Consider the following 12,872-nt stretch of genomic DNA (forward strand, 5'->3'; position numbering starts at 1 on the left):
CTAAAACCCGTGAAGCATCTCTAACCTCATCGACGTCATCTGCTGTCCAGGCAGCTGGTTCGATGACATGTGCCATGGCTATAGCAGCTATTGAAGCTGGAGTTGCTTGTTTACCTCGATGTTCTTCAGGAAAACGAACATCTGCCTCATGGAATCTACCCCTTATCACCCATTTGTTTGGTGCTACCGCTACAAAAAAAGAAATCCACTTAGGAGTTAAATATATAAAATTAGATCGCTAATACGATAGCCCTATTGTACAAGTAGCAACTATGACAAGAAATATACCAATAAATTGTATAGATGTTAAACTATTGTCAATATTCATAATGAACATTTATTAATTTTTAAAAGCCATGCATCCTTTATATAAGAAAACTACTCATAACTTTACCAGCACTTACGTTTAAGTTTATTAACAGGCTCGGGCATCTCTGGTCGTTCGCTCACTACGACGTCTGCAATGCTAAATGGTTTTCGCTTCAAATCGGCCATACTGTCCAAGAAGTGTTCGCAAAGACGCGAAATCCGACTAAAGTATAGCACACAAGCTTTACCGCCATCTTGAAGACCCACCTGATAATGATGAGGATTTTCACAATAGACAAACTTCAGTTTTAACATACAAATAAAGATTATTATTTATGAATTAATAGCATTTTTCAAAGAGCCTAAGAGATGAAAAATAAAAATAATTGCTTGTTCGTTTGACATCTACTATGACCCAATACAGACATAATAAATACTTACTAAATATAAAACGTACAACAATACCGTCAAAACATATCGTAAATTTTTAAAGAAATTTTTATATTATTTTAAGATTGCTGTAGATTGGACGGCTAATTAAGCTAGTTGGTTGGCTAAAAGCTGATAGAGGATCTTTGACAGTTGAGACAAATCTTTGTTTTTAATTTATTTTATTATTATTTAAGATGTCATGTGGAACATGGTGCTCCTTACAAACGTTGTGTAATACATGCTATTAAAGTAGTGGCGGAGAGTTGATTTCCAGTTCTTGTCTTAGAAGCATTTAATGAATATTTCTCTTTTTTACGTTCATAAGTGTACATTGTGTTACCTATATGAATAAATGATTTTTAACTTTGACTTTGAGTTGGCATATAATATTCTATGTGGCATAAAAACATTTTTTTTTCTTAACTCTTCATATTGTAAGTAAAGAAATTTGTACCGTGGAGGTACCACAGTAAGCAAAAAAAGCAGTTCATGAAAACGTTACCTTATATCCATATCTGTCCGCCGGCCATGGATGATAGCAGTAATATTTGCCACCCTCATTCCAAATAGATACTTCAACTTCACCCGGAATCTAGAAAATTTTCCAAAATTAAAAATAACTCTTTTTGATTTTTAATATTTATACCATATTTTACCACAATTTTTAATGATTAAAATAAATGATAGGTTTTAAAGAACAATATGTACCTGTAAAACACCAGTATCACACTCCTTGAAAAAACTCTCCAGGCCTCGGCAAAGATCCAACACTTTTGGATCAGTAGATATCATTTTGCCCCACACTGCTATTCCGCGGTCCTAAAAATAAGAAGTTATTTATGACTTCAATTATATGTAAATAAGAACGAAACTCTTCTTTGGATTTTTAACAATTCTTTGTTTAATTGTACGGCCATGGTACAGCCGTATAATATGAGTTACCGTTAAAATAGGAAAAATAATAAAACAATATTTGACCCAGTTACCATTTAAAGTCTTCTGGAAACCCCAAAAAGGATTTTAAAAAATTCATTAATTTATCATCATCAGCCACATTTTTGGTCAATGTCTGGCCTCCTCCATTTCCTTCAGTACCTGGCCTCCTTGCAACCTCTGAGAGCCAACCTCCGTCCTCAGCCGTCTTTTTTCTGCCGAGGTCTCCATTCAAGAAGCCTGCGAGTCCATCAGTTCTTTGTCATGCGCGCTTTGTCGCCTCCCGACCGCCGCTTACCAAGTTGCGACAGCCCTATACGCCCATAGCGCCGCCGCCCAAATATTATACGTCATGGCGGTCATGGCTGCCCACGTCACCTTACCTCAACTAGTGGGTATTTTAGATGGCTCTCTTACCTTATGGCTATATTCTGTATCTCGAATTCTGAAGGTCTCTTTAAGTTCACCCAACACGAGTCTTCTGATCGGTCCACTTCTCTCTAGTAGGGATTCCTGCGTGTATCATAGAATTAAATAATTAACTCAGATATAATGATATCCCCTCAATATTATGTGGACTTACAAATATACACGTACATTATATTCGAGCGGTTTTATCGCTAAGGGAGCGTTCAAGTATTACGCCACGCAATTTTTGGAGATTCTGGACTGGGGGGAGGGCATGCAACGCACCGTGACGTTTTCTGTATCCAATGGTAGAACGGTTCGTGACCACCCCCAGTGATTCTTGATACCTAAAACTTACCATGGTGTAGTGTAAAGTACTGGTAAGTCGAAAATAACATTATCAATAACGAAATTCAAATCAATCCCCGCCCCGCATCGTAACGTTTTACAAGAGTACGAAAGAGAGAAAGAAGAGTATTAAGAGAGTTTTACGTAATACTTGAACGCTTGCTCATATGCAATTTCTTACAACAAAAAAATTTTTAAAGAAAGGTAATACAATTGAAAAATTAAACCACTAAATAATCTATTAGTTATATAATAACCCTGAAAAAATTCCAGCCAACATCCAAAGTCTCATCCAGTATGTCATCGTTCCAGGCCCGCGCGCGATACCGCCGCAACATACCCAGGGCAGCTACGCAACACGCGATACTCGTGAATGTTTTGAAAGTTTGGTATCTGAAATACAATACCTGTTTTAGCCAATTTTCAGAGGCTATACGAAAAACATTACTAAAATAATTTAAAATTATGGCAAAAATGGACTAGAAAAACTAGAGAACTGTAGAATCGGCTCCCAGTGGACTTCCCGGAGAGTTACAACCTCCAATTATTTTAAAAGAAAATGATCTAGATGATAACTGCGCTTTATGGCCATCCCGTAGGCTTCCCGCTCATCGCTTCCCTATAAAAAAAGTGACGACCAAGCATTGGCTATTATTTACAATGGTCATTTATTAATTTGACTCGTTTGTCACTGATAGTGTTTTAATAAACATTCAAGATTTGAGAAATGAAGATAAACGTCGACGAACACAACAGTAGTATCCGCTGAATCTGTGTTGCTAGTGACAGCAACATAAAGCTGCTTGGTTAAAGATGTTTATATTTTTTTTTTGTGTATGCTTTAATCAAATAAATGTTTTTTTTTTATTTGATGATCAACTGACATCAGCACTAGTTGAATTCTAATAGATTTGACATCTTGACGGCGTAATGGTTTTTAACAGTAAAGAGTTTGAAGATATATTTATAGTGCGGACCTGTAACTGGCCATATGTCTAGTCCCTCTCAACAGCCACTTTTCAACGTCAATTTGCTGGTACTGAGAGTGGTAGTTCTGATCCGCAATCTCCACCGGGCTGTGAAGAACTGTCTCAGACTTCGGACGTGGAATCATGTCGTCTCTGGAATTGAATATTACCAATTATTTGACCCACGAGACTATTATCACTGAATTATCAGACTTTTCTTAGATTAGATATTTATTTTAAAATTCAATCTTAGTTTCCATTTGTATTTTATACAGTCAAGTATTGAAGGAAATACCTAAATTTGAGCAAGCAACGAGAGATTAGACATTTTTCCTACCTTCCATATGCGTGTCCATCTGATTTGGGACAATAGAGGAAGAAATCTTCTCCACGAAGTTGCATTAACTGGTCTATTGTTGGACCAGGGGGTGCCTTTTCTGGGGCTAACGGTAGTTGCGGTGGTGGCTGTGATATAAAGATATGGCAAGTTCTTTAGACATTGTTCATCTTACTATAGCTCATATTACTAGTTTTGTTATTATTATATAAAGAAATCATTGCTTTTTTTTAAGTTTTTTAAATTACATACTTTTTATAATCAGGCCTACCTATATTAATTTATAAATGTAACATATATAGTGTGATCTCTATAAAATTTAATTCATCTATACACCAAACTCCCTAAAACTAAATTACTCGATTTGTATTGGATGGATTGGTTTAATAACCAGTCGCTCCAGTTTCTCCATATAGTATAAACTGTACGGGTGTACAGGGTTCGAAAATTTACTAAAATTATTTGGAATTTAAATATCTGTTTTTCATTATATTGAGAAAATTTACTTACTGTTTGTTAACAATTTCCTAGTAATTTCTTCCTAAAACCTATCATTTACGTTTTAAGTAAACAATTCAATTATTTAATCTTAAGTATAATGTATGTTACACATATGAGGCAGGGCATAAGAGTTTTATAAAGGCTAAAGTGGGACTTGGTACTCAAAAGGTTGTGAAACATGGTTTTTACTGTATATAGTTAATTAATTATATCAGAAATTTTAAGTACTAACAAACAAAATGAAATACTCTTACAGGCAATTACAAACTTACTTCTTTCGGCTGTTTCTGATAAAAGTCTCGAACTTTTTTCCGGGACGTTGCCCTGGATGTTGCTAGACTCACTGCGCTGAGGGAACATTGAGGGTATTTGCCCTGTAATAAAAAGTATCCAAATACTTTGTACTGCGTAGACTAGTTTTAAATCTATAATCTTAACCATGAATAATACTTCTCAGAATTGTAGGTCAAAAATACACTGATTCGGTACTTAAACGCGGTTAAGAACTTAAATTCCAAGAACTAAAGCGACTAACTAAATTTGTTTTATGATTATTTTAACGTCATGATTCGCAAGCGAGTATCTCTTGTAAGACGCGTGCGAGGAAGCCTCAACAGCCTACTGGCGGTAATTTAATGATATTATTGTATTGTTGCTGTAATTATACCAAAAAAAATGTGTGCATGTACACACGTAAGTGAAACTTCTTTATAACCTTATTTTTCGAAAAATGATCTACTATATACAACTTTACAAAAATTGTTTAAATAATGTTAAATTAGATAAAGTTTAACCAAAGACTTTTACTATTATAGACATGAATACAAATCATACAATTATTTATAGTAATTGAATTATTACTATCATTGTTATCGTTATTATACATTTGTTATTAATGGCTTCGAATCCCTTGGAATCAACCATGGTAGGGACAAGAAAAAGATGGCGCTTAACGCCGATAAAGAAGTTTCACTTCATAAATTATTGACAATTACATACCTCTCTTATCTTCTTCTCTATCAGGGCATTAATATTAATACTATCCCATTCACTCCTACAATGAATCTTGAGCGCTTTGAGATCTAGTTCATAATCTGGTTCCCGGATCAACGGCTCTTTTTGGACCACCTTAACAAACAATTTTATGAGATCCAATAACCAATATGATATCAACTGGTCTACGCTATGACTAAAATATAATACCCCAGACTTTTTTAATTTATATGTCGTTTGTTTTTGTTATAGATTATTTGACGACTTTACAGTAAGTACATATAGTAAAAAAAGACTATTAATTTAGTAACATCAAAAATTCATCAATACCTTACTTAGTTTTATTTTATGATTTACCAAAATCAATTAAAATTATTGCAATATTAGAAAATTACTATTTAGGCTTTCAAATATTAGGTCCATACATATGAAATTGGCGTTTTGTATGGGAGGAACAAAACGTCGAATATTTTTAAATATAATATATTTAATTAATCAAAGTATGAACCATTGTTTTCTATGCACTTTTGCCATCTCATAGGTAGTTCATTGATCCCTTTACTAAAAAAAACCAGTCGGACGGGAATCAATAAAATCTGTGAAGGCGATTTGGACTGCCCCATCAGAGTTAAATTTTTTCCCTTGCAAGAAGTTGTCCATATTTCGAAAAAAATGGTAATCTGTTGGAGCAAGGTCCGGGGAGTACGGAGGATGTCTTAGACATTCCAATTGAAGCTCGTCTAATTTGGTAGCCGTCTGTTGTGCAGTGTGTGGTCTAGCGTTGTCGTGAAGTAGCAGTGGCGTGGAGCGATTGACCAGCCTAGGTTGTTTAGCTAGCTTTTCCATCATGGTTTGCAATTGCTGACAATAGACATCAGCCGTAATAGTCTGGCCAGATTCGAGAAAACGGCAATGAACAATACCGGCACTAGTCCACCAAACGCTTACAAGTAACTTTTTTGGGGTTAGTTTTTGCTTGGGGCAGGATTTGGCCGGCTGGCCAGGATCCAACCATTGCGCTGAGCGCTTCCGATTATCGTAAAGGATCCAATTTTCATCACAGGTATTGATTCGGTTTAAAATACCTTCATTATTGTGCCGGTTCTGTAATGTAACGCAGCAGTCGACGCGCGTTTGCCGGTTTGCTTCAGTCAATTCGTGAGGTACCCAACTTCAAGCTTTTTAATCTTCCCAACCAAAAACGAACTGTGTTTTCTTTTGCAACATGACCGCCATACACATCATGCACCCTTCGAGTCGTTTCCGCAGCACTAGTGCCACGGCGGAACTCGTACTCGTAAATAATGCGATACTTTAAGTTTACCATTTTGTAAAATGAGTGACGCAAACAGAAAAAAAACAGAAGAAAAAAATAAATGAATGACGGTCATCGAAGCACAAATACATGAGTAAATAGCTGTACAAATTTGAATTTGAAATTCCTAACCAAAGAGGAGTTATTTGAGGTCAAAGTGGCCAGTACGACAAAACGCCAATTTCATATGTAAGGACCTGATATATAAACTGTCTTATTACAAAACTTGATCTAAAGATAGTACTATGTATATCATCATGCTTGCTTTTTTCTTATGATAAAAGAAATGGTTACCATGGTAACAAACACGAACAAAATTACGTCTCACCTCAATACTAGTCAAGGTAATAGGAGGTTTTGGAGTGCCTTTCTTTGCCGCGTCCAAATCACCGTAGTTCGCGAGAAAATCTAATACGAAAGATGTTATACCGGCGTATCTTAAAAACCCACCAGCGCCGAACCTATTAAAACAACTTTATTTAAAAAAAAATGTTTTTAAAATCCCGTAACATACTGCTGCCTTGCCCTTCTGTGAATAAAGGTAGGTAGGTAGGTAGACTCTTTAGTTACTACCGTCATATAAAAACAAATTTACAAGATTGTCTACAATCCCACCTGATGTTAAGTGCCTATATAACCGCCGCTTTATGGATCAGTTGAGTCGCTTTTTCCAAAATGTCCCAACTAAATATACGTTTTATTACATAAATAATATAATTAGAGGAACACCAAAGCCGAAACTATTAAAATATTTTTTATTATAGAAATATGTATAGTTTTTAAAACCCGTAACACACTTTTGCCTTCCTTTATTCAACATCAATATGGTACTATACATATACGAAATAAGTAAATAAGAAAAATATACCATATTTTTTTTTACATTTGTAGTTGTAATAAACGGTTGTAGTTGTAATAACAATCTAGTATTAGTAACAAGGTCGTCTATTAAAAAGTTTTATTGAAATTTCTGACATTCATTAAGACCGCAATTCTGGAAATCGGAAAATCGTATATTAAATTACATAATTGCATTACTTACAATTTATCAGGCTGTCCCGTATCATTCAACATGTGTGGGTCAAAAATGTAGCAGACAGTTTTCACTTGACTCCCAGCTTCCGGTGGGGGCGGATGACCCCATATTAGAAAATGTTTGTCCCCCGCAGATAAAATCATCATGTAGGTCCCACCCACACGCTTTTCCATTAGGCTGAAAATTGTCAAACCATTCTTGATACACTTTTGAGGTTGATTTAAAGAAAAGTATCGAGTATTATAAAAAAATCATTTTAATTGGGGCCTTAGTCAAAAGTAAATAACTTAGATTATTCTTTGATATTCATGATCGATGTATCATTACATTATGTACTTAGTTTAAAAAAATATTATTTTTACATTCGTTTAATAGGAACATTGTGTTCTCTTACAAAACACTTAATGATTCTTTAACCCTAAATATACACTAATATGTAAGCATGTAACTTGACTGGAAGTTAATCTCGAATTTATTTTCTTTTATTAGTTGAACTAAGCAATATTTCAGAGTATCGATCACATATAGGGCCGCCTTCAAATTTGCCCCAACGTACCGCGCCATGCATCAGTTGCGACTAGTTGCGCGCACGTATATTTTTTACAATAGACTTGTAATATGAACATTAAACAAAAATCAGGTTGAAGAATTTATTGATGAGGTTGAGAGACGTCCAGCGATATGCGATTCGAGGCCTGACAAGTACAGCGATAAAATTGAATAGAAAAAGGCATGGTAATAAATATGCAATAAATTTACCGAAAATTAGCACGATGCGGCAAATTTGAAGGCGCCCATAATGTTAATATTAGAAAATAAAATATTTTGTCTATGTATGGTATAAGTGGATAAATGGGATAAATATTTTCGAGTTGCTCGTACTTACGCCATCAAATCAGCCTCCGCCTGAATATTATCGGGGTGTTTCGCGAGCAATCCCCGATCAGTTTCCACCATCTTTACAGTATACTTTGTGTCATGGAAGTACAGTGACGTTAGGAGCTGGTTCAGCTGGAGCTGGGGTTTGCCTATTATTTCACAACACAATAAGATCTACCACAAAACGTTCAACAATCCAATATTAATATTGAAGTGCAACGAATGGAAGTCACACCTGACAATGCTGCTTATTTAGGAGTTTGGCCACAATACCACCGGATGTTAAGCGATATGTAGATGGCAAGCCATGGAGGGCACGCCTGTCCAGGATGCCTTTTTAACCGCCGCTTTATGGATCAAATAAATCGAATTTTACAGACTAAATGTCCCTACTATATAGGTTTTATTAGTGGAACACGGCGCTAAGGGTAGCAAGAATTCCATTGTACCTAATACAGGTTAAATAAGTTATATCAATTTACCCATGTAGCACTTCATGGCCAGCATACACTGTTTATAATATTTATCTCCACCATCTATCACTTCATCCACATCTCTCCTTATTAATTCAGCCGGTGTCTTCTCTTCCAATAGCGCTCGGCATACAACTGCTATGCAAGCAGTTTGCGAGCCTAAATCGAAACTCTAAATTAATTTTTTTGCAAATAAAATGTTTCATAGTGAATTTGTTCAAACTCAAACAAAGAATACATATGTATTTACTAGAGTTTTAAATATACTTAGAAGTTTGACTGAAATGATTGTGTATTTTTGTTGTGATCTACTGAATCAGATAAGCAGAGAGATATTGGCGGTTTTTTCAGAACTCTTTCACTTATGCGATTTTTTTTAATTTACCGCAAGCAGTAGAAGAGTACTTCTTGGAGTTGCATCCGACACTGCCTTGAAGCATCATCTTATTCTTCTCCACTTGTGTAAAGTTGTGCCAGATCTACCAAAATAAGTTTATAAGTAAAATTAAAAATAATTTAATTGATAACTTAGTAGTACTATAAGACCCAAAACGCACCCAAGGTTAGTAGAAAATAGTTAAAATGTATATGTAATTTAACACCGTGTTACGGCTAAACCAGATGCAGTCTGAGAAGGGAATATAAAACAATTTGTGATACATGCCCACGGGCACTCTCTTCCTATTTTCTACAGAATAAAAGGAGCGACATGTCCCTTAGACAAAAGGTGACATTGACAAGGCCTGTATCCGACCGTACATGACCAACGAGGGGCTTCAGTCGCGATCCATGAGAATCGCGATCGGTGCGCACTTTTACGTGAGGAACGTCTATCTCCACCACGACCTGGAGCTCTCTACCATAGCCAAATGAATGAAGTTGGCGTCCACATGCCACTTCGATAAGGCTAAAGGTCATCCCAACCAGTTGGTGCGTAAAGCAATTATTATACGGCTCTGAATTTTCTTAACGGATCCGGATAATACAATCAAAATAGCTAATGGAAAATTAAGTCAAACACGGAAAATAAAAGTTAAAATCAGCTTAGGGTTAAAACTGCTTTCACCGGGGAAGGCTGAACCTTTACTTCAAACTTCACTCACTCCAGTGAGCTTCCATCCTGCCCTTCAGGTGATAGACCACCCCGCGACGGCCAAAACTAAGGTCCAAGTCTCGCAGGAGATGCCTTTGCGCTAGTCGCAGGAAATGCCAATTCCAGCTGAGCCACGCTCGCCAAAACAAGAAAAGCCTACGGGCATTCCTTATTTAACTTCGAAGTGATACAGTTTATGTAAAATCAGTGAAGTGAAAGATGTCAATTATAGTGTGTCAAGTCAATTAATAATTGCTTGAACAAGTACGTTACGTTAGCCCCATAAAATAAAAATCGTTTCTAAAGGAAGATTCTCTGAATGGCGTAAAAAAACCGGTACTTTTTTATAAAAGCAGAAAACCCTTACCTTTTTCAATTTAGCACATTCATACAACGGCTGAGTGATCTCTTCCCGCGGTATGCGCAAGCGTCGCGGCCTTCGTCGGCGCCGTCGCAAGTATGGCGGTATCCATCTGCGCGTCTCTATTTCTGGTAGTTCTATCATCTAAATGATTTAATAAATCCCATTACAAGATTATCGTAATACTTTGTTCCACCGATGTTTTAGGGGCGTCTATTAAGACGGTTTTTTAAAAACAATTATAATTTATATATTGTTTGAATAAATTTGAAGTTACAATGGAAATTTCTTACAATTTTATGGTATAATAACCGACTTTTTGACCAATTTGTTAAGCCAAGCCAAAAAAATACTCACAACTCTAGGTAATTTCTGAGGCGGTGGAGGAGGCCTCCATGGTCTTGTTTTGATGTCCGGCTTCGTTATTTCAGGCCATCTTCTTTTAAACCTATGTTTACGTAAATATGCTCTATACTCCGCCTCCCTGAAATTTTAGAAGTATTGTCCTGGGACCGATTATTTATTATTTTAGGAGTTCCAGCTGATTAACTTAACCTATAGTTTTGTTCTTATTCCACTAATAAATTATGCATTCTGAAATGCATAATTTGTGGAACATGTTATACATTTATTTATAAACATGTATTTATAGTATTCGATTAAAATTTATCAGACGTAAAAGTACAAAATTTTTAAACAAAACAAAACAAAGCATTACAGAAAAACGCCTTTTTTATATATGTGAAAGGTTTGTGTCGCTATTTCTCCAACCTAAACCCAAACCAGTCTTACTGCTAAATGGCTTGAAACAACTGTGTTATGGGTTTGCCAGTGCTAGGTTTCTAGTGAGCCGGAACTGGATCTCGTTGTATGCGGTGGGTCGGAACGTATTTTTATACGTTTCTACGATGCATAAAACCACTAAGCTAAATCATCTTTAGCTAAATTTAAAAATTCAACAACTCACTCGCGTGCAATCTGTGAAGGGGATTTAGGTAACTCTTCCGGTTCCTCCGGCTCATCCTTTCCTTTCCCCTTTTTCTTATCAGGAGCATCACCCCCTGCCTGCTGTCTATAAAACGTGTCTCTTACGTAAAGGTTTAATAAATCATGACAAAGTCTGCGTATGCCGTTGACATGACGGGAACAATAACTGACCCGATATTTCCCGAAACTATGTAATCTAGTCATTTAATGGTAATCTTTAAAAAAAATCGCGTTAAAGCCCGGTAATATCAAGGTTTATACAAATATTCTTAAAGTTTTTACATGATGATGATGATATTAATTTATTCCTAATGGGAAAGCAAAAGGACTAAAGTTCTTACTTTTTCTTGTCAGCCATCGTGATCCGTAGATTCAACCAGTATGCTTATATTTTTTAAATTTATTCATTCATCAGATGTGCTAAAATTATAACATTTAGAAAACAATATGCAAATTAATCATTTAAGTAATAATATTCTGTACCAACCCTTTTACAATATTTTAGCTATTTTTCGATTTTTTTGTATTCTTTTTATATTTTGTTACAAAAAAACATCCACATCACGTAAAGCATATTATATTTTTTTGCTCACTGACATTTTTTTAAAATATGTCAAATAGAAATGCATAGGCTTTTTTTCGGCCTGTGATAATAACAAAAAATTTAAGGTCATTTCTATTGGCAAAAAAAAGAACAATCTATGATGCGCATTCAGTCATTTTTATAAGTGCCCTAAATTCATATTTAGATTTCTACAATCTGCTAGATAATCTACTAGATGATGATGTTATACCCGCTAACATAGTGTTTACGATAGTTAAGCTTATACTTCACTCTTCTCTACCACCAACGGCCGGTCGGTTGAGTCGAGTCGGTGCCAGCCAAATTTGTTTCTTCCATAATTTCGTCGTGACAGATTTTTTGAAGAACATTTTTCAACTACAAACATCGTGACACGAGAATTTTATATAGGCTTATTTAGTCTTAGAGATTGTCAATATGATACGGTAAATGCAAGAGACCAGTCAATAGTTAATGTATTAATAATGTATAAACTTATTTTATATATTTTTTTAATAAAAATGAAAAAGAAATGTGTTTTCTTTACATTGAAAATACTGCATAATTGTATTGTCTTTGGTTAACATAGCTGTTACACATTGAAAGAAAACAATTTTTTTAACCGGATTAAAGCTATTTGTATTATTATAAACTTATATTTAAATAAATTTAAATTTTTCAGACGTTTCGCGTGCTTTACAGCGTGCGTGGTCAAGGTTACACGGTTCTTTCAATACTGCATAATTTTTGGCAGTTTTTATTACAATTAACATAAAATTGACAAAACATATGAATAAATTTTAAGTTAAGTCAATTTGGCTTGTTTATTGGCAACACTGCTCTTGAACAGATTAGACAGGATAAACATTTCAGTTCTGTCAGTGTCACGTCATCGGTACTATCTTTATCTGTGACTATACTATAGTCTATACCATTT

At 35.3% G+C, this 12,872-nt stretch overlaps 1 protein-coding gene across 1 annotated transcript in view; it reads right to left on the minus strand.

The window, feature by feature from the left end:
* The window catches only part of LOC123717170, a 29,461-nt gene extending 17,546 nt beyond the window's left edge, over positions 1-11,915 (minus strand). The window contains exons 1-20 of the mRNA XM_045673037.1: positions 11,861-11,915; positions 11,715-11,793; positions 11,354-11,458; positions 10,744-10,870; positions 10,393-10,530; positions 9,318-9,411; positions 8,942-9,091; positions 8,467-8,608; positions 7,587-7,757; positions 6,873-7,005; positions 5,236-5,364; positions 4,509-4,610; positions 3,736-3,863; positions 3,408-3,551; positions 2,688-2,823; positions 2,092-2,187; positions 1,450-1,560; positions 1,244-1,333; positions 405-576; positions 26-189 (exon numbers count right to left, since the gene is read on the minus strand). Of these exons, the coding sequence (XP_045528993.1) occupies positions 26-189; positions 405-576; positions 1,244-1,333; positions 1,450-1,560; positions 2,092-2,187; positions 2,688-2,823; positions 3,408-3,551; positions 3,736-3,863; positions 4,509-4,610; positions 5,236-5,364; positions 6,873-7,005; positions 7,587-7,757; positions 8,467-8,608; positions 8,942-9,091; positions 9,318-9,411; positions 10,393-10,530; positions 10,744-10,870; positions 11,354-11,458; positions 11,715-11,731 (2,349 nt within the window). The 5' untranslated portion in view covers positions 11,732-11,793; positions 11,861-11,915. The remainder of the gene's footprint in view (positions 1-25; positions 190-404; positions 577-1,243; positions 1,334-1,449; positions 1,561-2,091; positions 2,188-2,687; positions 2,824-3,407; positions 3,552-3,735; positions 3,864-4,508; positions 4,611-5,235; positions 5,365-6,872; positions 7,006-7,586; positions 7,758-8,466; positions 8,609-8,941; positions 9,092-9,317; positions 9,412-10,392; positions 10,531-10,743; positions 10,871-11,353; positions 11,459-11,714; positions 11,794-11,860) is intronic.
* Between the last annotated feature and the right edge of the window lie 957 nt (positions 11,916-12,872).

The sequence above is a fragment of the Pieris brassicae genome, chromosome 12 (assembly GCF_905147105.1).
Source record: "Pieris brassicae chromosome 12, ilPieBrab1.1, whole genome shotgun sequence".
Classification (NCBI taxonomy): Eukaryota; Metazoa; Arthropoda; class Insecta; order Lepidoptera; family Pieridae; genus Pieris; species Pieris brassicae.